The sequence below is a fragment of the Brienomyrus brachyistius genome, unplaced genomic scaffold (assembly GCF_023856365.1).
Source record: "Brienomyrus brachyistius isolate T26 unplaced genomic scaffold, BBRACH_0.4 scaffold57, whole genome shotgun sequence".
Classification (NCBI taxonomy): Eukaryota; Metazoa; Chordata; class Actinopteri; order Osteoglossiformes; family Mormyridae; genus Brienomyrus; species Brienomyrus brachyistius.
Genome location: NW_026042332.1, coordinates 592,291 through 615,764, shown reverse-complemented (window position 1 = coordinate 615,764; position 23,474 = coordinate 592,291). Strand labels below are relative to the sequence as shown.

Here is a 23,474-nt window from a genome sequence, read left to right as displayed (position 1 = left end):
ACTTCTGGAGGGAAGGAAACTGTGTTCTTCACCCCCCACCCCCAACTTAGACCTTTAGGGCTGCAAAACTGACTGATCAAGTACTAAGGTTTAAGGTTCTCTACCATATCAGGATTGTTCAGAAAGGTTGGTAAGGATGAAAGGAAAAGACCTAGACTTTGTACAAATGCACCCCAAGTGGCCTGTTCACTCGAACCCACGTACACCTCAGTGCTCCAACCTGATTGGCTGGAGTGACTAAATACTTCCAAACTTTAGATTATTATTGGTATTTAAAATACTTCAGTGATAAATCTTTTTCTCTAAACTAGAAAGAAACTGGTTATGTCAGGACTATTCCAGAATGGAAAACAAGTCAAATTCATATAAGTTCTCAGTTCCCTTCCACAATTACCGGCAACTTAGCAGAACAAATATTTTTATCAGAAAATTAATCATATAGTTAATAGCTCAGGGATAGAAACTTAATTAAAGCAAATTAAATAATGTATTAAAGAAATTCACTACTTAATTAATCATGGTCTATTAGCATTGTGCTACTCTCCGCTATAATGAAAACTTCAACACACAGTCAATGACTATGATTAGCCCTTAAGTAACATCACAGCAGCAGGGAGGATGTTCGGGGTTTATAAGTTACAGTGAATTTCCCTAACTCAGAGCTCAGGAGGGCAGCCCCACAAAATGTACAGATAAATTATATATTATTGTTGCTACATTACAATTGAATAATCATTTGCAACAATCCAAATATCATAAACAATGAGAGAAAGAATAATGCAGCAAGATTTATTTCTACTCACACGCCGGTCTGGTTTTCACATTGATCAGTAGCGGCATTATGAAATTGTCAAAATAAAACAAATTGTCAAGCTAGTGCCAGCTACAAAATGATCCTTTACAATAAATAAATAAGCCAGAGACTGCAGTCCCAGTCAGCAGCCCCCAAAGCCTCACCATTAACCCACCTGGAACCAGCAGTTCCAGATCAGTGCTGCTTTTGGGAAGAAGAACTGTTACAGCATCATCCTTATGTTGTTAAAAGGAATATCAGAGAAGCTAAATATTTTCTACCTCATAAGCCAGTGACACCATAAGGGTGGTTAAATTAAGACAATTCCAAGGTTCCCTGAGTGACAAACCAGTAAGGCACTTTTACTAATTTAATATCTCCATGCATCAATCTGCAAAAATCCGGCATGTTAGTCTATTTATAAATTCAAAATAACAAACTTTAGTATAAAGAAATACGGTTTTATTTTTTAAATTTAGCGAAACTGTAAACAAGAACGTTAACGTGAATGCCTCACAATTAGTGCAATTAATATCTGAGAAATATATGTGCAAAACAGCACCACCTTTAGGTTGTTAAAGGAAGTCAAGGCCAAGGGCCACTAAATGACTGGGGCCATAAAATTTTTTTAACATTGTTAATATGATACATTTTCATGGGATCTGGAATTTCTAGCAGTAGCCCTGCACTACAGTCACAGACCTCAGTGCAGTCCTGTTTCTCATCATCTATTTGGTAGTTGATTGAAAATAAATGACGTATTTGAAAATGTTGAATATGACCCACACAGTGAAGCATGTCTCATCTAGCCTTTTCGATTGTGTGTGTGTGTGTGTGTAGAGACATTTACCCCAAGCCACTGCGACCCTTTTATGTCATTGGCTCATAATAAAGGTATTTTACAGATGCATGGCATCGCCTGCTGTGAAATTGCATATTAGACAAAGCAAACAAACACAAAATTTCAGTCAAATTCACTGATGCAACCCACAGAAATCCTAGACAAGTGGGTGGAGATTGTCTTTTGTTTTTGGAATGAGTCACATCAGGACAGTGAATGATAAAAGTTTAGCGGTTTATTTATTCATTTCATCGTGATCATTTACATCATGTATTCACGAAATCTGCCAGTGTTTTTAATGGGTAACGGGAAAACGACACGTCTTGCAGCAAGCGATGCACATTAAAGCGATAATCAATGAGGGACAAAGTAGGATTAAACTTTATATAGTCGTGCAATGACAAACCTGTGAGGTACAGTTACTGTACTAATTTAATACCTTCATCTATCAGCCTGGCAAAATCCGTTACATTAACCTATCCTTAAATTCTCTAAAATAGCAAATTTTTATACAAAAGAAATACATATATATATATTTTAAATTAGTGCAAGTATGAACAAAAAATGTTAAAACAAATCTTTCCTGTTGAGCAATTTGTCAACAAAATTACAACATAAACAAACACCGGGTGAAACAAAAACTGTACAATTCAGAAATGATGATTTTCTACAGCGTCATGGTTTTGATTTACATTTTACATCATTCAAGGCTGCGATTTCAGCAGGAGGAAATGACTGAACTGATGACGGACAAACAGTAAAACATGATCGACTGTGATCGTTCAAAAATCACCTCTGAGTCGCAAACGTGTTAGGGGAAGCACTCTCCACAATGGAGGTTCGGGGGAAACATCAGCCAGACGTTAACAGAAACAAGAGTTTTAGAAAGACCCACGTTAAGCTCATAACAGTGATTTGATTTACATACCCTGACGTTTTAGGCCGTGAATAAAAATATCGTAAGACGGAAATCGTAGGGAAAGTCAGGTGCCTGGTTTACGGCATGAAGGTCTCAGTGGAAAATGAAACCTGACTTGCCTAGAAAGAGTCCTGCTAGCATTCTGCAGCTTGGAGTTAATTGAAGCTGAATAAAGTGGATACAGGACGCAGGCTTCCTAGATGGAGATTCCCGGGGATTCGTAGCCACATCTTTCCGGACCATTCAAGCTACGCCTCTCCAGCTAATCAGCTGTATAAAGCGGCTACATGGTGAGGGTTAAAGCAGGCGGCAGTGTCAGTCAGCCCACACTGTGGCTGCAGGATGGACTGAGTGGTTAATCAGCATCACTGCAGTCGGGCTGAACTCAGAGACACAGAACTCAGATTCCAGGGGCTCAGGTGTCACAAACTCCCCCCCTTGGATATCCTGCCCCCCAAAATCATTACAGGGGAATATTTCTGCAAGTCAGTTCCTGAGGGCGGGCACTCTGGGGTCAGACATTGTGGTGTGAAGATAAAAATAAAGAAGGAAAACTGAGAGCAAAAGATGAACAAAATAGAAAAATACAAAATCTTTATTAAATTAATCACAGTAACAGAGATGTTCTAATGAATGGAAAAAATAAATCCAGTGAGAAATAAAGTGCAAACCACAGAATAAGGTCACCCCCCTCAAAGCGACAAGCATGTTCAATGGCAAACAACAAGCCTGCTTACAGTGAGGGGGGGCCACTGAGCCCAGACTTTCAGTTTCTCTCTACCAGCGCTGAATCACTTCATCTCTTACTCAAAGTGGGCAGGTGCACTGAAAACGAGACCTGCATGTCTCCCCAAAATGCTAACATCGCCGCCTGGTGCACTTCCTGACAAACCATAATAATCATGTCAAACGAGGCCGGCGGAAGGTTATCCTGCACAAATATCGAAGGGATCAATTCACTTCGATCGGATATTCTAGATACCATTTAATTCGAAGGTCAGCATGATCCTCCACCAGCAAATTCAAAACACAAATCATGGAGTCACTGACAGAAACAGCGAATGAACAGTTATGTCAAGGCATCACGCAATGCTGCTCCATCAGGAAGGATGGAGGAGAGAGAGGAGGGGGAAAAAATAAAGAAGGGGGGGGGCATCCAGCTCTCCATGGAGAAGATACCTAGAGTGCGTCAGGCCATATTGGGGTTAGGGGATGGCAGGGTTCTGAAGAACGACTGTGGTGAAAGGAAGCTTCCAGATGAGGAGGGAGAGGTGAAGTGTCTCAGGCAGGTGCAGAGATCAAATGGAATTGTGGGGGAGCCGGGGGGGGCATCTGTACACAAACTGCTGTACCTGTCTGAAAAGAGCAGGGAGAACAAGGCAGGGCATTTAGTCAAACATCATTTTCTACAGAAATCTTCTCTCACGCAAAGACCATTTAAAAAAGAAGAGTGAGGAGAGAAATCTGTTCAGCCAACAGGAGCGAAAGTATCATTTTAAGGATGTGTGTTGCCCCCTTGTGACCATACTGATCTATATTTCAATAGGACAGAATTGCCAAATCCTTCTTGTTGTGTATTTTCTTGATCTCCTAATTCCACTGACAGTGCAACCAAGGACTAAACTCTGCTCAGCCCGCCAGCACTCAAGACTGGAGCTTTGATATGAAATAAGCACATGACAGGAAGCAGGAAGCAACGTTCCCACAAAAATGAGAATGAGGGTCCCAGATGGCCGCCACCAACATGCAGCTTGGGGGTCAGACACCGGACCAAGGAAAATGTGGCTCTGCTAAGCTTACCTAACATGCTACCTCCACGTTCTCGAGATGACAACAAACCATCTCAAATCTTATGTGATTGAGTGACGACCGGCACGAGGCGATACCGCAGGGCATCAGCAGGGGGCACTGCTGCGCCTTCCCTCTGAAGATCCTGATTTGATCAAGCGTGTTTGCATGCGGATGGGGGACAGACGGACTCCTTGACGACGGGATGGGGCTGAGCTTACCCTCTCGCCTACTTCTTGTTGTGGCAGCACAGCCCTCCTCCACCCCCGCGGATGGCGTTGTTGATCACCTGGCTGGAGGCTGGGTGTTGTCCCGGGCGGATGGGCTTGGCTGGGGGAAGGAAGGTGTGTCACATGTCCATGCTTCAAAACTACAGCATTTAGGGCTGCAAAATGTCACAGCACACAGCACGGCCCCCTCACCGATCTGCGCGGAGTGCCCCCTCCTGGCCATGTTCTTGGCGCGCACGGCCTCCTTGATGCGCTCCACCTCCTGCTGGTAGCGCTTGCGGTCGCGCGCCGCGTTCTCCTTGGCCTCCTTCAGCGCTGACTCCAGCGCCTTGACGCGCTCGGCTGTGGCGCGCAGACGCTTCTCCAGCTTGGGCAGCTCGCACCGCAGGTCTGCGTTGTCACGCACCAGCTGGGGTGGGGGGGGAGAGGGTACAGCTGGGCACAGTATAGAGCTGCATCTCCATCATATGATGAAACAGGCAGGTGACCCACATTCATAAAGCACAGATTCTTTTCTGTTTGACACATACTCCCCCCATCCAATCGGATGCTTCTAGAAGGTCACATGCTTAGTCTGGAACATGGAAACAGACTAAAGCCTCGATACTGGATACTAGACTGGCCAGCAAGGTTCCTCATTACCTGCTTGTGGACCTTGGTCAGCTGCTCCAGGTTGTTCTCCAGGAAAGAGATCTTCTGCTTCTGGGCAGCACTGCCACCAGCATCATCACAGTCCAGCTCAGAGCTCTGTGGGGGGAGGGTGCAGGTGTTTCACATCCTATTGTGCTGCTCATTGGTAATCTCTGCTACTAAATACCCATTAAAGTTTATTTTAATGCTTATATTTCATGTTGCTGTTCATTGGCTGCCTGAGAGCTAGAAGTGGATATTTGATTGGCTGATCCATCAGGCGTGGGAGCATGATCATCAAGGGGTGACTCACCTTCTTCACGCGGGTCGTAAGGTCCTGGACAAAGAGCCGACGCAGGTTGTGGAGGGTCTGCAGCTCCCGGGCCTGTCGAAAATGCACACGGACACAGACACAGAGGGAGAAATGCTGGACACATTCTCCCATCGCAGTTCATGCTTCACTGCTCTGCTTTGGCTCATACAAGTCACACCCAAGACTAAAGGTGATTATAGACAGGGCAATTTATTGAGCAATATTGTGGGGCAACTGCAACCAGGTGACACAAAGGGCAACTGGATCTTGATGATGAGGTTGTTGCCTAATATGAATGGGAACGTGCCAGAGGAACATTTGTCAGAAAACTGATATGCACACCTTCCGGAACACTGATCCAGAAACGGAGTGTATGAACAGACAAGGGTCATCCAGGAGGTGCTGATTTTAAAGCAAGGCATGATGGGAAGGCTGCAGACACATACCACCGTCTCCTCGAGGCCTCGGAGGTCTTGGGTGGCCTGTTCCTTCTTCTCGTTGAACAAGCTGACACAGAGGATAAGGACAAGGCTGTTGGTGGGCATCACAAGCCCAGGACTCCAGTGGCATTGCGGGTGGCGCGAGAGCCCAGAATGGCTCATTAACAGGTCTGCACCCGCTCTGCCACCGCGAGCGAGCAGGCTGCCCCTCACTTTATGACCATATGACAGTACCTGGCGCGTTTCTGATACAAGCTTTACCTGCCAACCTCCAAATGAAAGCATCGCACAGAAAAGCACCCCAACAGCAAGCTGGTAGCTCAGTGGGTAGCCGTGCCACCTGGTAACTGTAGGGTTGTGGGTTCAAATTCCATCCCACTGTGGGCCAATTCAGTATGTTCTCCCAGTGTCATGCAGGTTCTCTCTAGGTATGCTGGTTTACGCTCACAGTCCAGGTACATACAGCCAGCTAAATTGGAGGTGCCAACGTGTGTATGTTCTGTGTGCTCCCTCTCCTGCCTGGGATAGGATCCACATCGCATAACTAGAGAATGTTCTTCTGGGCCTGGGCACCTACATGAGGTCCTTCAGCTCGACGTCCTTCTCCTGCTCCTCAGCCTTGAGCTTCTCATAGTCGGTCTTCAGTTTGGTCTGCTCCAGCTGCAGCCCCTGGTTTAAGCTGAGGGTGAGAAGAATGCCGAGACGTCACGAAACTGCAGGGCGACAGCGAATCACGGGGACCAGGGTGCTGAAGGTACCTGCCCAGTCACAGATCATTCAGAAACGAGGCTTTTGTGGTGTCAAAGAAGGAATCAATTTTAAATCATATTGTCATTAGGGGTGTAACTAAATTTCATGCCACGAAATTTCAAGATTCAATTAAGTTTCGATGCACATCGCAGTCTAAGACCGTCTGAGCTTTAATTGCCAATCGGAGCCGTCACAGCAAATCTCTTCCCCTGTCCCAATTCCTGCGACATTTTGCTCAACTGTTTGGCTGATGAGGTAATTGTGATGAGGCAGTTTCAAGGTACCCCGCAAGTTTCAAGGTATCCTATACGTTTTAATTTCACCCTTACCGGTGCAGCAAGAGTCCACATCAATAAAATACATTCACAAATGTTTTAAGGTGTGTCTTTATTTGTCACTATTAAGAAATCACTTGCATTTAGCTTGACAACAGACATGATTTATTAGATTATTGATGTATATTTCGCTTGTAGCCAAATGTGTGGTTATAAATCGATAAAACACATTGCTACCAAGCAAAATATACATTGATAATCGAATCTAACATGTTGGTTGTATTATAAACCTAAATGCAAGTGATCTTTTAATAATAATTAATAAAAGCACACTTTTTAAAAGAACATTCGTAGATGCATCTCACTGATTTGAACTGTGAAATATGTCACTATGGAGCTAAATATCCCGTTATAATCGATGAGTGAAATTGAGTGAAATATACATTAATAATCTAATAAAACGTGTCGGTTGCACTATAATGCTCAACGCAAACGATCTCTTAATAGAAATTAATAAACACACACTTAAAAAAAAAAAAAAAACATTTGTAAATCCTATTTTATTGCTATGGACTCTTCCTGCAGCGCTAAGGGTGAACTGGAACCTTTACAGAGATTTGGCACGACAGCCACAGGGTGTAGAGATTCAGCATTCGATTGGCAGTCTATGCTGTGCTGCCCAGCGAATAGCTCATGGATGTTTTCCATATTCTGAGGGAAGAATGGAAAAAGAATGAAAAATGATTGGTTCAGAGGGATAACCAATCAGATTGTACAGGAGGCAGGCCCAAGACATCTGATTGAAATGATACTTGTTAGAAATTTTGTGAAGGGTACTGAACCGTGAGCTGACTGCATCGTTACACCCTTAATTGTCACATGACAGCGTGAGACTGAGTGAGCCATCTGGCATCGCCCCCATCTGGCTCCACCCTCTTACTCCTTCAGTTCGTCCAGCATCCGCTGCTTTTCCTCGATCTCGTCACGCAGTCGGCTCAGCTGCTTCTGGTGGGCCTCACGGTGGCTCTCCATCTGTTCCTCCAGTGCCCTCTGCAGGCAGGGAAGAAGCATGACAGTGAGGGCACTCCAGCAGGAAGGGTGTATAGCCACAGGCAAGCCTCCCGCAGGTGAGATCAGTGCCCTTTACTGTAAATGGTAATCAAGCTAAGCTTAACGGAGGCAGGCGGTGTGTATGGCTCGGGGGCTATGGATCTGTGCCTGGTTCTGTTCTAATCCACTGGCTAGCAAAGCCTTTAACCCCAACTGCTCCAAGGATACTGGAAGCTCTCTGACCCAAAGCTTTCCTCAAAGAAAAAGCATCTTGGAAATAAATGACCATAAAACTTTAATTAAAATGCCTGTGAAAAATGAAATGCTAGCTAACCAAAGACGGGCAAGGCTTACCCCATCAGAACCACGGCCGGCTGCCCGGCTGGCGTACCTTAATCTCGGCAGCGTCCTGCATGCGGCTCACATGCTCCTTCTCCTTGTCCCTCACTGAGACCTCGTGCATCCTCTCTGCGGGAACAAGCCGAGAGCATCGCGGTGGCGTTCCTCAAACATGATTTGAGCATTCCTCTGATGTTACGATCAAGTTACCGAGCATAACCCTATACTTTATGGCTGCAAATGTTAGCGTGAACGTTATGATGCCATTATTGGGTGGCACTGAAATGCTCCAATCGCCTCCAATCAAACATTACCGAAAATGCTACTGATGGCCAAATCTTCATGAACCATTTGCTGTATTTTCTGACCCCACTAGATGGCGCTCTTGATTTGCTTTGGGGCACGCCTTGAGAACTTTTTTGAACAAAGAGCACCATCTATTAAGGTTAGAAAATGCAGCAAATGGTTCATGAAGCTTCATTTTGCCATTATTAGTATAGGCTGCGATGACGTCATTGAATGCTACCGTGAATATCAGCGCTGCGTCCAAAACCTTAAGCAGAGCTCTTCACCCTTTTTATCCCCTCCAGCCACCCACATGTGTGGTTAGTCACCCAGGGTGCTACCTGAAAGACCCAGAAGTGGAGGTGGCAAGCAGGGCGGGCAGCATACGTACGCGGTGGGGGGGCCTCACCCTGCGCGTGCAGCTTAGCCAGCTCCTCCGTCAGCGCATCCTGGCTCTCCTCTAGCTGACGCCTCTTCTGCTCCACATTCTGCATGTAGTCCGTCAGGGAGCGGATCTTGGCCTGGTGCTGTACGTAGTAAACATTTCAAAATAGTGTGTGTCCTGGGCCCACTGGTTCCCAGTAAGAACCCAAAATCAAATCCAAATAGACCCTAAAAGATGCTTTGATTGAGGAAATCACAATATGAAATCACAGAGAATTTTTTGGCCAATTCCTTGTGCACTAAACACTAAAATCAAAAATTACTGCTTGACAATTTCTGGCCACCTTACTGCACTACAGACTGCAACATAAATTCAACTCAAAAGTTTTTCCACTTCATCTAAACAGATTGAATTTGGCAAAAGACACACAGCTAACTAGGTGCTGTTGCAATGGCAATTTCCTGGCCAACCCCAACATTCCCCCCCCCTTCTAATGCCTCCTCCCCACATGACCCCCAACCCCTACAATCACTAGGCCCCCTACACACTGTCCTCAGCAGCTACTCTTCCCTTTGCTGAAACTAAACCATGAAGCTTTAATTTTGGTGCATTTTTTTTCCAAAATGAAAATCCTAGTTCTTCACGTATACAATGTTCCTCTGAAGTTTGAAAAAGATCCAACAAATACCTGTAGTGTTACTTTCTTTTTCAGCTTCCCTTTGCTTCCACACAGCACTGTGGCTTCAATTTTGGAGCGGTTTGTTTCAAAATATACTTAGGTGTAGATCTTTATCTGTATAATGTATTTGTGAAGTGATAACATGATCTGTCAAATACTTTTTGAGTTATTACACCAACAAGAAAGTGTCTGTTACTATGGCGGACCGATCCCTAAACCATACGTATTCCCCATCCAAGTAACACAGTAAATGTAAAAGTCCTGCCTTTAATTTAATCATTGCGCATATCAAATGGCCTCCTCCCACTGCAAAGCAGTTACCTGGGAGATGAGCAGCTGACAGGCGGCCAGCTCCTTCTCATTGGCCTGAATCTTGCGGTTGGTGTCGGCCTGGGCAGTCTCCAGCTGCTTGCCGCGGTTCACCAGCGACTTTACTTCTGACTTCATCTTGCTGATGTAGAGACGGGCCACTGTGAATTCCTCCTCAATCACACCATTAGCCTCTGCCACCTGTAGTCATGGTGGGGCGGGAGGGTTCAGTGAAATGCTACAAGCTTCCATACCAGCACAGCAGTGCCATGCTAGGAGGGGGCTCACCGCTTTGATGTCATTGGTGCCGATGATACCCCCAATCTCGCTCAGGTCCTTCATGAGCAGGCCCAGGATCTCAGCCGCCCGCTTCTTCTGGTGACTGTTCAGCTCCTGAAGCTGGGTCAGCTCCCGCTGGGCAGTCTGCAGACTCGCCTACACAACATGCACCGCAGGCATGACACACGCATGACCGTTTCAGATTGCTATCATATCACTAAGATCCATCTACACACCCTTATAACTGGAGCCATAGATATTAATGTCAGGAGAGATAAGGCTTTTTCTACTGATGGATTTTCTTTCCCATGATGCTATGCGTTCCACATCGCTGTGCAGAACATCACCTCCACCATGATCAAGATGTGGAGTGCCTTGCCCTCTCGCCTCACAAAAGTCCCACCACTAGCCCTTGCCTGGTCCTGCAGCCTCTGGAGCCCCCTACTGGCCAACCCACCGTCTTCTGTGCCAGCTCCTCTGCCAGTTGCTCGTTGGCGCGTGTCTTGTCCTCCACCTCCTGGCTCTTCTGGTCGTAGTTCACCGCCAGCTCCTCCAGGGCCTGCAGCACCTCTTTCACTTCTTCCTTCGCCGCCTCGTTCTCCATCTGCAGCCGCGAAAGCTCCTCCTGGATTTTCTCATAGTCACGCCGCGTCGACGCCAGCAGCTGGACAGCAGGGGGTGCAGACATGGAGGACGGGGGGGGGGGTTAAACGGCTTGTACTGCTCAGTGCCAGTCTAAGCCCAATTCATACTTCACTATGTCACCATGTCAGTACCTCGACTGCGCACGCGCAAGAAAACTGACTTGGTGTTTCCAGTAGGTGGCAGCACTAGCTTTCACAGAGCAGATGGGTAGTTGCTTTAGTTATGGATGCTTTTGATGAGCAGCTAAGCGATCAGATACGGAGGTACTGGCATATATGTGGCTCATCATTCGAGGAGCACAAAGACATATTCCAGCTCACGAATTTGTGGAATGAAATCGCCCAAATACCAGGCAAAGAAAGGAATTCACTCAGACCATGAAGATAAGATCTGCCCTCTGCTGGTGTGGTGTGTCAACTGCATCTGTATACACGGGCAAATACAGCCCATACGCAGGAGTCCGCACAGAATATAATGGTAAACGGAAAAGTCAAGTGTGGACTTGGATTATGGGTCTGCGGTGGAGTCTGACAATGTAACATCACCACCACCAGATGGCAGCAAAGTCCCTGGCTGTTCACCAGACTGCACCCACAGGCTCTACACAGCTACTGATTTTAGTGGGAAATTTGAAAACAAAAGGAATATGTCTTAATCAGTGACAGATTCTAGGAAAACTGATGAGACTGTGGGCACCACTCATAAATGCAACACTCATTCACTCATTCCCCTGGACTGTATGTAGGGATCCTATAACCAGGTTACTGGGTGTTTTGTCAATCGGTGCAGTAACATCTTCGGCGATGAACAGTCACCTCCTCCTGGTCCAGCATCTGCTGTTTCAGCTTCTCAGCCAGCTGACTCTGCTGGTTGATCTCGTCGTCCTGCAGGGGCAGCCAGACAGACAGTGTTTCATGCAGCAACGCTCACCTGAAATTCCCGGCTCACAGAGGTAATGCCCAAACACAGAGCGGAACGTACTCCTGCACGGATCGGAGCACATGGACCGGTGGCAGCATCGAGGCGCTAATTAAGCACTTGTTAGCAGCTCATTAGCAGAAGTCTAACACCCCTGATGAAACAACATAATTAGATGATAATGATTAGCCATTGGCTAATTACTGGGAGGTGAATATGCGCATTTTTAATACACAAGTGGATAAATGGGTCAGGGGGCTTTTTGATGTTCGGTGGGGGGGAGGGCATGCACCAGAATTTCTTGCATCCGCTCTCCCTTACCTAGAGGCGGCAAAGGCTGGTTCACTGGCCTGCATTAAAGGCCAGGGCTTACTGCCTGAAGCCCCCCAACACCACTGCACCCTGACACTGCGTTGTGAGACTTCGCAGGGTGAATTATCTTTAGGACACTAAAGCTGCAGGACGTCGCATCATACGAGAGGCAGGAGGACCTTGCACAATACGACCTGCAAGTATGTTAAGAGTAAGATCTTGAGCCTGAGAGGGAGGGGTTATGTTGCCTATTATTGAGAGATGAAGTGAGCACATTCTGTGTAATAAGCATGTAGGTATAAGTGTGCGCTTGCTAGCAGTGTGCTAGGTCACTCTGTCCTTCAGGGACCCTGTTCTCTCTGCATCCATGTGAATCTGAAATAGAATAAGTGGGGCTCTTGACTGAAAGGGATAGGTTGGTCCCATTTCAGTACCCATTTCATGATGTTTGCCTACAAAGACAAAACACACCAGCACCTTCCTACCTAAAGAAACGTCTCCCCCAGTACTGCATACTCTTATATAAAAAAATTATTACTTGCTATCAGAGGTCTTTTAGAGTGACAATCTTCTTAGCTGGGTTCTACTAAACCAGTATCAGAATGTATTCACTGATTAGACTTCTAAGCACTTATGTCACTCTGGCAAAGGGTGTCTGCCAAATGACGTAAATGTAAACACAAATGATGCCGTAACAGCAACAGCCCGGGAACGACACGCTGACCATGCCCCTGAGAAGAGCACAGTCCCAACTGAAGGCCACACCCACTGTGAGGACAACACGCCTATTCATGAAGGACATACCCCCCACGGTCACCCCCCAAAGAAGATCACGCCCCATGTATAGGCCACACCCCCCATGAAGGCCAAGCCCCCGTTCACCTTATCATCCAGCTGCTTGTACAGGTTCCTGACGTCTTCCTCATACTTGCTCTTCTCCTCGGCGGACAGCAGGCTGATGGGCGGGGCCAAGTTGTCGATGATGGGAGTGTTGTCACAGGGCTCCAGGTTTTTCTGGTCCTTGGCATTCAGCTGCTCGTCCTCAGGCACGGCCTCTCCTGTGGAAGGCAGGGAACATGTGCTAAGTCCCGAGGCTGTACCCTAAACCTTGGGTTGTGAGATCCATCTCCTTGCTGGGACTGTGAGGGTTAAAGTTACATGGTTAAAGTTTCTCACACAAACAGCTCCAACTCCAGGATTCGTCATGTTCACCCACATGTAGGAGAAGCAGAGACAATGGCTCCTCTTAAATGTTAGTTACGCCCCAATCATTAACACTTGGCATCTTCCTTCTACATAATATCTGACCATGTTACAGCTTGAGCAATAAAAAATGATTTCACTATATAATCCATTTGAAAGGGCATTATAAATCCTGGCGTGTAAACACTAATAACCTGACAGTCATTTCTAACACTTGGCAGGAGCCTCTGGCATTGACGTTCTCGCGTGACGTAGACGTGCGGCGTGGGATGACAGTGATGCAGCATGTGGATCCATCTGAACAGCCCGATTGGCAGCACTGGTGGAAATGCCCCTAGGTAAGAGGGTGGGGGGGGGGCAGGTGAAAGCCAACCACTGAATCTGGGTGTAGTATGAATCCTTCAGGTCACTATTCCTCAGACTCTGATATCCCACACTGGATGAGTCATGACATCTTAGCTCCTTAGGCCCAGACGGGACGTGATCCCCGGGTTCACCACTCTCCGTGCCCCAATGGGACGCCATCCCCAGGTTCGCTGCTCCCCAGGCTCTAAAAGGATGCAATCCCCAGACTTGCTGTTCCTCAGGCTCTGAAAGCACGCAATCCTCGGGCTCGCTGTTCCCCAGGCAACGATGGGATGCGATCCCCAGGCTCACCATTCCTCCAGCGGCTCAGCTCCATCTCGAGCCGCTGCACCATGAGTTTCAGGTTCCGGGTCCTGTCCTTCTCCTTCTCGTACTTCCTCTTCCACTCCTCAGCAGTCAGCTCCAGGTTCACCGACACTGTGTTCTTGATCGTCTTGGCACTGTGGAGAGAGACGGGTAGATGAGGTGACACAAGCGGCAGCGGACAGATAGTACGGGTAAAGCGGGGCAAAAAATATATATGTGGCTATAAGCTCACAGGCATAACACTAGGGGCTAAAAAGCTAACAATCAGAGCATAAAGACCCAGTTTGTCCATATCTGGTATGATAGAGGATGGAGGGTATGCAAAGTGGCAGTGGAGGGGTGGGGGCAGCGTCAGGAGAGCATGCAGAAACGCGCGCGCACACACACACACACACACACACACACACACACACACACACACACACACACACACACACACACACACACACACACACACACACACACACACACACACACACACACACACACACACACACACACGTCATCAAGAATATGTGGCTGGAGGGGGGTCACATGACCAATGGCTCACCGTTGGCCGAACATGAGCGTAGACTTGGTCTCAGCCTCGTTGAAGACGGACGGCGAGCAGCAGATGATGATGGTGGTCCGGCAGTTCCCACCCAGGGAGTCCTGCAGGATGCGCGTCATCTTGCTGTCCCTGTACGGGACATGCGTCTTCTGTGAAATGGAAACAAAAGAGGGTGTTAAAGACCACCAGGGCAGCATGATCTGTGGCGGCCAGCGTGAGGCGCCACTGGGTTGCCGTGCCGAAGCCAGCAGGACAGGAGGTGCGGGGCCACCACTTACGGTTCCCTCAGCCAGGGCGGAGATGACGTTCCCCAGGGCCGACAGTGATTTGTTGATATTTTTTGCCTCGTCCAAAACCGCTCCCTCTGCTCCAGTTTTGCTCACCTTAAAGTGATGAACAGGGGCTGTGAGGATGGGGCGTGATGCACATGGGTTCAAGAGGGCTGTGAGCAAACCCTGACCTTCTCGCTGCCCGCGAGGTCCACCAAGTATAGCTTCCCTGACAGCTTCTTCTCAGTCTCCACGTTCTCCTGCTTGATGTTGATCAGGAAGATACTGTGACTGCGGGAGCTGTGCTCATTCATGTCTGTGAGACGGGGGAGTGGGAGAGGGGAGGCACCGGGTGTGAACCTGAAGACCAGCACCCTTATTAAAATGCACCATAATTCATAACTACTGTTACATCTTTAGACCCCTTGGTTTCCTTCCCACACTTACTGGCTAAGGAATGATCTCTCGGTCCGTGTTATCCAGCAACTATCCTGTGATGCTGAATTCAGTGATGAACTAATCAGTTTTGCCGGACACACATGGGATGAGATACTTACTTGTGACAGCAACGTGCCGATTGGCTTTGCCTTCATCAATGACATCCATCACCTCCTCCGGGCTGGACACAAAGCGCTCCGTACAGCCCTGTCAGGAGTGTGTAGATCAGAGTGATTTACTGGCCACAGTCAGCACACCATCACACGATCCCTCCGAGGTGCGAGGATGCGAGCAGGGACCATGGTCTCGCCTCGACTTGCCTTAACGTACGGCACCCTGTTCTTATCCTCATGAACAGCCAGGTTGGTCTTCGAAACTTTGAAGCAAAATGATGCGGTCAGTGTCTCACAGCTACTGCCAGTAACATTAATACTCCAAGCGTAAAAATACAGTAAATGGCCATTCAGAGGGTGCGGGGATGTCGCTCCTGCTCACCATCTAATAGGTCTCGTATTTTGTCCAGGTAGATTTCAAAGTAGGAGACCTACAGAGAGAGAGGAGGATCCTGTTAAGCCACAGGAAAAACATCAAAATATCATGAATAAAAGATGCTCTTGCAGTCAATGGCCGCATAAGGGAGAGTGCATTAGCGAAATCACCGATAATTAACGAAACTACTTCACAAGCAGCTTGCTACAGGCCTGAATCTGTCTACAGGACAGGATCCTGAAGATCTCCAGGCTCTGGTCCAAATCCAGGAGGCCTATTTTGGCAAAACGTTTTCGGCTGCATGCCGTGTCCCACCTCAGGCTCCTGACCACACGCCTTTAAGATGATGCCTCCTTCTCCACCGAGATGCAAACAAATGGGGTGGATACAGTACTGCCAGGTTGCATCCGCAACTCGAAAGGAGCTATCAGCTATTAACTGAGCGGGGCCTGAAGTGCCAGAGGGCAAACAGCAGCGAGGTGGTGCTGCAGACCTACAGAGAGGCAGTACCCATGGGGACCAGCTAACAACAGCCGGGTGCCAATGGCCAGTCAGACCCACTCAGACAGAGGCCCACTTTACTGAGAGCAGCACACTTGAAATTATCAAATGATTCAAGCCGGGTCTACAAGAGTGTAAAATGTGGATTTAAATCATGTGGCACATTAACAGAAAACAAAGCACAATTAACAGTCAGTCTGGAGTGTAAACAAAAAGTACTGAAGCTGAGACATATTCACAAAGAGTGAGTGTGATTCAGAAGACGACAGTGTCATAATAAAAGGTGTTTCAAGCTTTACATTCACTGATTTTGCTGACACATTTATCCAAAGCAATGTACATTATGAGAAAGCAAGGTCAGCCAGTCCCTGGAGCAACTGGGGGGTTAAGGGCCTCAGTCAGGGGCCCCACAGTGAAACCACTATTGAGCCTGGGATTTGATCCAACAACCTTCCGATCCCAGGCAGTGTCCTAATCCACTGAGCCACGAAGCATCCCAAGTGCAACATGACATTCCCAAAGCTTTCAGATGTAAAGGGCGTCAAAAGACCCTTTTCTTTGAAAAACTGAATCAGGTCATATGACACGGTAACCGGGATCCAGGTTCGAGCGGCTCCTTGCTCACCTTGATGTGGAACTCCAGGTTCTCATCCATGGAGTAGATATGGTCAAAGATGTCATGTGCGATGCGGGGGATGATGCCCATCAGCTGGGAGTCGTGGAGCTTGCCCTGGTAGGGGGGAGGGTTACAGGTGGGGGCAGCGGTTAGAGTAACACACCCACATGCTAAGGGGGGGGGGTAACCTTTATTGGCTATCCGCAAATATGTCAGAGAAGTTCAAATGGCACCAGATCTTCAGTCAAACATCTCATGCTCATTACACCCACAGAGGCTGCATGCATGTATGCATCTCTGTCACCCACTGCATCAAACCTCAGTGACAATGACACTGCACGAAGCAACCGAGCTGCTCTTCAGAATCATTCCCCCCATCACTGCTATCATAGCGATGCCCCGGCCATCTTGAATGGAGGAGAAGTTCCATTTCTCTCTAAGCATGCTGGGAGATCTCAGTGAGGCTCTGGCACAAACCGCCTCTGACTCCGCTGCAATCTGGTGTAGCAGCCTGTCGCACGGCTAAAATTCTCCACAGATCGTCGTCGGAGTCACCAGATTTGGGAAAAATCTCTCTTCCGTTTAACCTGAGGGACACTGATGTCAGGGAAGGAGAGGGAAAGAGGGGGAAACATCTCCTGCCTGGCAAAGTACCGCTGAGTAATTGTGAGTATGGAGTACTCTGTTCTTCAGACTGGTAACACAGCACAGAGGGAACCGTACCCACATCCCCGAAACTGCCAGAAACTTAAGTCTTGTAAGATCACATCGCGAAGCTGGACACACGACGGGACAGTTAAACACACTTGTATTCTAATTAAGCCTGGTTTAGTTATGCTATTAACACACCTAGAACCCTCTATTATGAGAGAAGCTGCCACTTCAGTTACCGTGACCCAGACTCCTGCATGGTTTCCCCTGCTGAGAAAGAGGACAGGAGAGCTGCTGCAGCCTTACCTCCATGGTGTGGGTCTTCCCTGATGACGTCTGACCGTAGGCAAAAATGGTGCCATTATATCCTCCAAGCACATCTGCGGGAACAAGCTCACATGTGAGTCCATCACTTATTCAAGCACTAAAAAGGTGCAGGACACCGTTTCCCAATCCGGTCCTCAGAGACCCACAGACAGTTCATGTTTTAGCTCCCTCCCAGTTCCAAGAAAGGAGCAAAAACATGGACTGCCTGTGGGCTCCCGAGGACCGGGTTGGGAAACACTGGTCTAGAGCAATTTCACATTTATTTTGAATTTCTAGCACTTATCTATGGCCCAGCAATGACATGCAAGTGAAACCTTATTGTGTCTTAAAATAAATCCGCATCATCTTGAGAGTGCAGGTCACTGTTAAAACGACTTTAAGGTTTAAGGCTACAGCCCCAGGAGAAGCTGCACTGTACGAGTAAAAACGAAGCTGCTTTGGATAGAAGCACCAACTAAGAAAATTAATCAGAAGTACAGTAATACATATTACTATAGTAACAGACAGACGGCTGTGTTGTGTTTCAATGGAGAGAGACCGCTTCTGAGGCCGAGCCATCTAGAAGGTTCCATAGGCAAGTGGCGGCAGACACGCACCTTTCACTATCTGCTTGGCACAGGTGTCGTAGACCTGATCCTGGGCGGTGTTGGGTGGCAGCACCCGGTCAAAGACGTAGGGCTTGCCCTGTCGGTCAGATGGAGGAAGTGGGCAATGGTCAAAGAAATAAACAGGTCCATGCGACCGGGGGTGGGGGATGCCGGGACAGGGCACCAGGACACCCAGATGCATGTACACAAGGGAACAAACATCTGTGGAGGACAGGAGGAAGGCCAGGTACCCAAAGGAAACATGCCTGCCGGACTTCAACCCAAAACCTGACTGGAAATCCATGCAATAAACAAAACAGACAATGTACCGTCATGTGAACACACAGGGGGCTATGGAGGATCACTTCCGGGAAAGGACCCCAGGGAATCACAGTGTTCACCAGTCAGCACGAAGTGTGACATAACACAACAGCCTTCTGGTCGCGGAGGCGAGACTCCCAGCCGTGCAGGAGTAACGGAACACCAAGCCAGCTGAATTCACAGCCAGTTTCCACAAACTTACACACCCACAGAGAGACAACACGAGCTTGATGACCGATATAAACACACATCCACCCTTTCAGCTGGAACTGACCTAATCAAGTAAGAACAAAATATCACACAAAATCGATTTCTTAGTGACTCACAGCACATCGAGATACTGGCTGCATTCACCACAACCTCTTATTTTACTAGAGCGGTTTAACTGGACATTGCAGAGTTAATGTGGCCCGAGTTGAGGGAAACCACTGGCCAAACGGAACCATATAACATCATTACAGCGTCACAGACAAGCGCAGGCCTGCTTACTCAGCAAGGACAGCAGCCTCGACCACAAGGGCCCCAAGAAGCAGCCACTCAACGACATCTGAGTACTTCTGGAGATTTAAAGGCACATAACCCAGATGCCAATGTGGCAGCCACACTGTTCCAGCTGGGGGGGAGGCTGATTTCACGCAAAAGAAGCAAATGTCAACCGGACCCAATATTAACCAACCACTTCAGAAAAGGTGCCCCCAACTTTCTTGATGTTCAGCCAATGCATAGACGAGGATCAATTATTAAGCAGCACTAAGGGCCGTCGATACCGACAGAACCCTGCCACATAAATTATGCACATGGATTAAACTGCGATGAACAAAGCAATATGTTCAGCTTCATAATATCTTGTTCTATGAAAACGGTTCATTAAATTCAGGGCAGATTTCACAGCAAGCGTCAAATCACAACATATCCTGTAGGATGCTTGCATTTTAATATTGACAATATTAGATTTAGAAGCATCTCTTATTGACATTATGTTTATATCCATCTCAAAAAATTTAAATATCATAACAGTGGCCAGTATGGGATCTCACAACAGCAAACACATCTCAATCCACCACTGGGGGGCGTTTAAACTCTCTGGATTTCAGGTACAATGCCCAGCGATTATCATTTCTCTCGATAATTGGTCGGCACAGACACGGTGTGCACGCACACTCAGACACACACAGACACACACAGGCACACTCAGACACACGCGTGCACGCACACTCAGACACACACAGAGACACGCGTGCACGCACACTCAGACACACACAGAGACACGCGTGCACGCACACTCAGACACACACAGACACACGCGTGCATGCACACTCAGACACACTCAGACACATGCGTGCACGCACACTCAGACACACACAGACACACTCAGACACACGCGTGCACGCACACTCAGACACTCAGACACACTCAGACACACGTGTGCACACACACTCAGACACACACAGACACACTCAGACACATACAGACACACGCGTGCACGCACACTCAGACACACTCAGACACACACAGACGCACGCACACTCAGACACACACAGACGCACGCACACTCAGACACACACAGACGCACGCACACTCAGACACACACAGACACACGGTGTGCACACACACTCAGACACACACAGACACACGCGTACTGCAGCAGCCCAGTCACAGGCTCCGCTGCACATCTCCCTCGGGGACAAAAACGCACCCTTTCATGGGGACAAATGTGCGTCCTTTGGCTGAGGCTAAAGGCGGCTGATTCAGCAGCTCTGCCACGCAGATATGAATCAGGCCTGACAATGCAGCCCATGGGGCTGCGGTACTGTCCGCCTCACTTTCACTCGCCACCCCCCCTCGCAGATGATACAGGACACGGCACACACAAGCTAGCTTCATGGTGTAAGGGGGTGGGGCTGGTGGGATTTAAGCCCTGAGAGGAGCTTAGATGGAGAGGGTCGGACTTGAGCCCCCACCGGCACTGGTCCAGAAGCCAGGCCGTCAAAGTCAGCAGAAGCTGCCCCCGTCCCACTTACCGATGGGAGTCAGCAGTTTCCTGTTGTCTCTCGGCACAGTCCGGGTTGCATTGCCGGGCCATTCTAGGCTGAGCTGGGACCTGCTCTGCCCGAAGCCTGCGGATGCATTTGGCAGCCTGGGATTTCAGGCTCATACTGGGTCAATAGTGACCTCAACCGCACTGCACCGCACCCAGTATCCCAGTGGTCAGTTCCCCGCCCCCTCCCCGACCGGAACAGAAGCGAAACAAAGTCACGGTGACATGGCAGAATGGACGACCAGAATCACGTAAATACAGCGCGGATGTCAGAGGTATTACCAGGTCCAGACATCAGCATGTAGACTGGCCAGACAGAGGCTGTGTTCACCAGCACTCATACAACACATTTGCGTGGTGCCCTGACAACAACCTCTACACTGGGTGGGGTGACCTGAAGCGGCTTTCTAAACGGGACCCAACCCTGCAGATGACAGCCCACAATAAAGGAGTCTTCAACACAAGCTGAAGGACTAGAAGCACAGGGGTGCTGAGTCAACATGGGGGCCGCGGGCCCCTTGCCTGAAGCGGCCTGTCTTCAGATGCTTATAGAGCCTCTAAGGAGAGAAGCAGCAGCCTGCCCATGGTGTCTGGAGCACAAGGAGTGTAAGGTGCTCAGTCCCAGAATGCATTGGGCTCTACCAATAACAGGCATATCTGCAGTCTGTGACTAAGTCAGAAGACATTAAAAGCATGGCACTGCTACCCAGGGTCTCTCAAATCTCACATAACAAAAACAATAATTCCAGTCACGTGATTATGAACAGAGTCTGAACCACAGCCCAGATTCATCTGTTAACTAGCGATCATTAGGACAGGCACTGATTAAAGATGACTAAATATCCCAGCAGAAAAGACTGTGATAAATGAGGAAATCTTAAATATTCTTAACTTGGGGTCCTGCCAAGCAAATTACAATGCAATTGTCACTAATAACTTCGAGAGGCACTTGCGTGCAAACAGGTGCTTCGGGGTGATGTACAGACCGCCTGGATGTGCACAGCGTTTCACATCAGTGCTACATGGCGAATTAAATGGATAAGATGGGCCATCTCTGAGTTAATGCAGCCGCATTACACGTTAATGAAGTGCAAGGTAAGAAAGGTTAAGTCTTACTTAAATGTTACCGAAGGATCTTAGAACCATCACGAGTTACTGAGAATAATATTGGGCTTAAAAACCTTCCCAGAAGCGGCACCTCATTAGACTGAAATTCTGCTCCCCCGACTCCTGTCTGGCCGGATATTTTTACACGAGCCCAAGATTTACGAACATTGTTTACAAGCAACACGGACTCTGACAGCTGCTTTCACAATGACCGCGGATTACTGTCATTATTCCCGTTGCTGTGCACGAATACCAGCTCATCAAAACACGCCCAAGCAGCTTAAAGCCGCAAACGCTGATCTTTAACATTTAATGCGGGGGCCCAGTGTCCCTGCAGCAGAGCCCGTCTTCCTCACCTCCACGGCTGGCAAAACAGCTTCACTTTCCGAAGAAGCATTTCAACATGCCCATCTGGCCCCACTCATAAGTTTAATTAATTTTTTTGTTTTAATTCGCCAGATCGACAAGGCTAAAATTGTAGTTAAAACACACGACGCTGTACATCACGACTCGCACGAGGAATAACCGACATGTGCTTTATTTTGTAACCGACGCTGGACATCTTCGAGCCGGGACGCCCGCAGGCGCCGTCGCGCGTCAGTGCGCATTTGGCCCATGGAGAACAGCGGCGGCTCCGGTTCCAGTCATCTGCCTTGTCTTAACTAAGCACGCCGTCCACAAGTATACAGCTTCATGCGTTAAGGCCGCTTACCGTTATCACCACTGTGTCGTCGCCCTTGAATTTCGGAATATATTTATCTCCTCTTGTGATCTCAGCTTCATTCAGTGGCCTGAATCGACACATCACTTTGACGCCGCACTCGGCTACGTCCGCCATCTCTATCTGCGCCCACGGCCGAAAAAATCACCAGGGAAAAATTCTCCAAACGGATTCAGAAAACTGTAGGTTTCCGAAAGCTGGCAGATTACCCCAGGCGCACCATTGCACTTCGCATTAGAATCAGCTGCAGCCGCCCATTCCAATTATCCGCAAAAATCAGGACTGCTGCATGCACGCCTTTCCTAAAAACCATGCGTTCTACGGATAAAATGTAGCAGAAAGGCGTCAAATGTTGCACAGTGTTAATGATTGTAAATGCCGAGCAGACGGGCGACGAGTAGTCCAAAGTTTAAAATCCGCATCCTCCTGCGCGCTTCAGCATCCCGCATCAGCACCCAGCAGACCCTCCCCGGCCGGCTCTACCTAAAGCGTCTCCCAAGGACTCAGGATCATGCAGTATGACATCACACTGCGATGAACACCGACGCATTGTGGGCTTAGTAGTTCCGACACCTACACATGCAGTGCAGGTCGTCGTCGACTTACTACTGATCGACTTCACGACTCTTCCGAGAGCGCAGATATGAGGTCGCGACTTCTCAGAGTGTACGTCTGTCTCCATTAGGTTAGAAAAACACCAAACAACATGATTGAAGGATGATGTAATTTTATTATGCTGTATACTATACATATGATCAGGAGTGCACATATTTGGTACGCAAGTACGCATTCGAAATTTAAAGC

At 48.1% G+C, this 23,474-nt stretch overlaps 1 protein-coding gene across 2 annotated transcripts; it reads right to left on the bottom strand.

The window, feature by feature from the left end:
• Positions 1-1,851: 1,851 nt before the first annotated feature.
• Positions 1,852-23,215, bottom strand: LOC125724509 (kinesin heavy chain). Of its 2 annotated transcripts, none has more exons than XM_049001239.1 (26): positions 22,662-23,215; positions 18,493-18,580; positions 17,876-17,949; positions 16,928-17,032; positions 15,808-15,856; positions 15,633-15,688; positions 15,432-15,519; positions 15,066-15,190; positions 14,884-14,988; positions 14,606-14,754; positions 14,041-14,189; positions 13,063-13,238; positions 11,766-11,834; positions 10,763-10,969; positions 10,315-10,461; positions 10,039-10,227; positions 9,045-9,180; positions 8,421-8,497; positions 7,920-8,029; positions 6,532-6,633; positions 5,961-6,021; positions 5,515-5,586; positions 5,214-5,318; positions 4,764-4,980; positions 4,563-4,671; positions 1,852-3,909 (listed from the first exon to the last, which is right to left on the bottom strand). In XM_049001239.1, the coding sequence occupies exons 1-25, from the start codon at positions 22,785-22,787 to the stop codon at positions 4,571-4,573; spliced, it is 2,883 nt and encodes a 960-aa protein (XP_048857196.1). In that variant the 5' UTR covers positions 22,788-23,215; the 3' UTR covers positions 1,852-3,909; positions 4,563-4,570. The 2 variants fall into 2 exon arrangements, with proteins under 2 accessions (XP_048857196.1, XP_048857197.1); XM_049001240.1 differs by having other exon boundaries at positions 9,063-9,180.
• Positions 23,216-23,474: the final 259 nt, after the last annotated feature.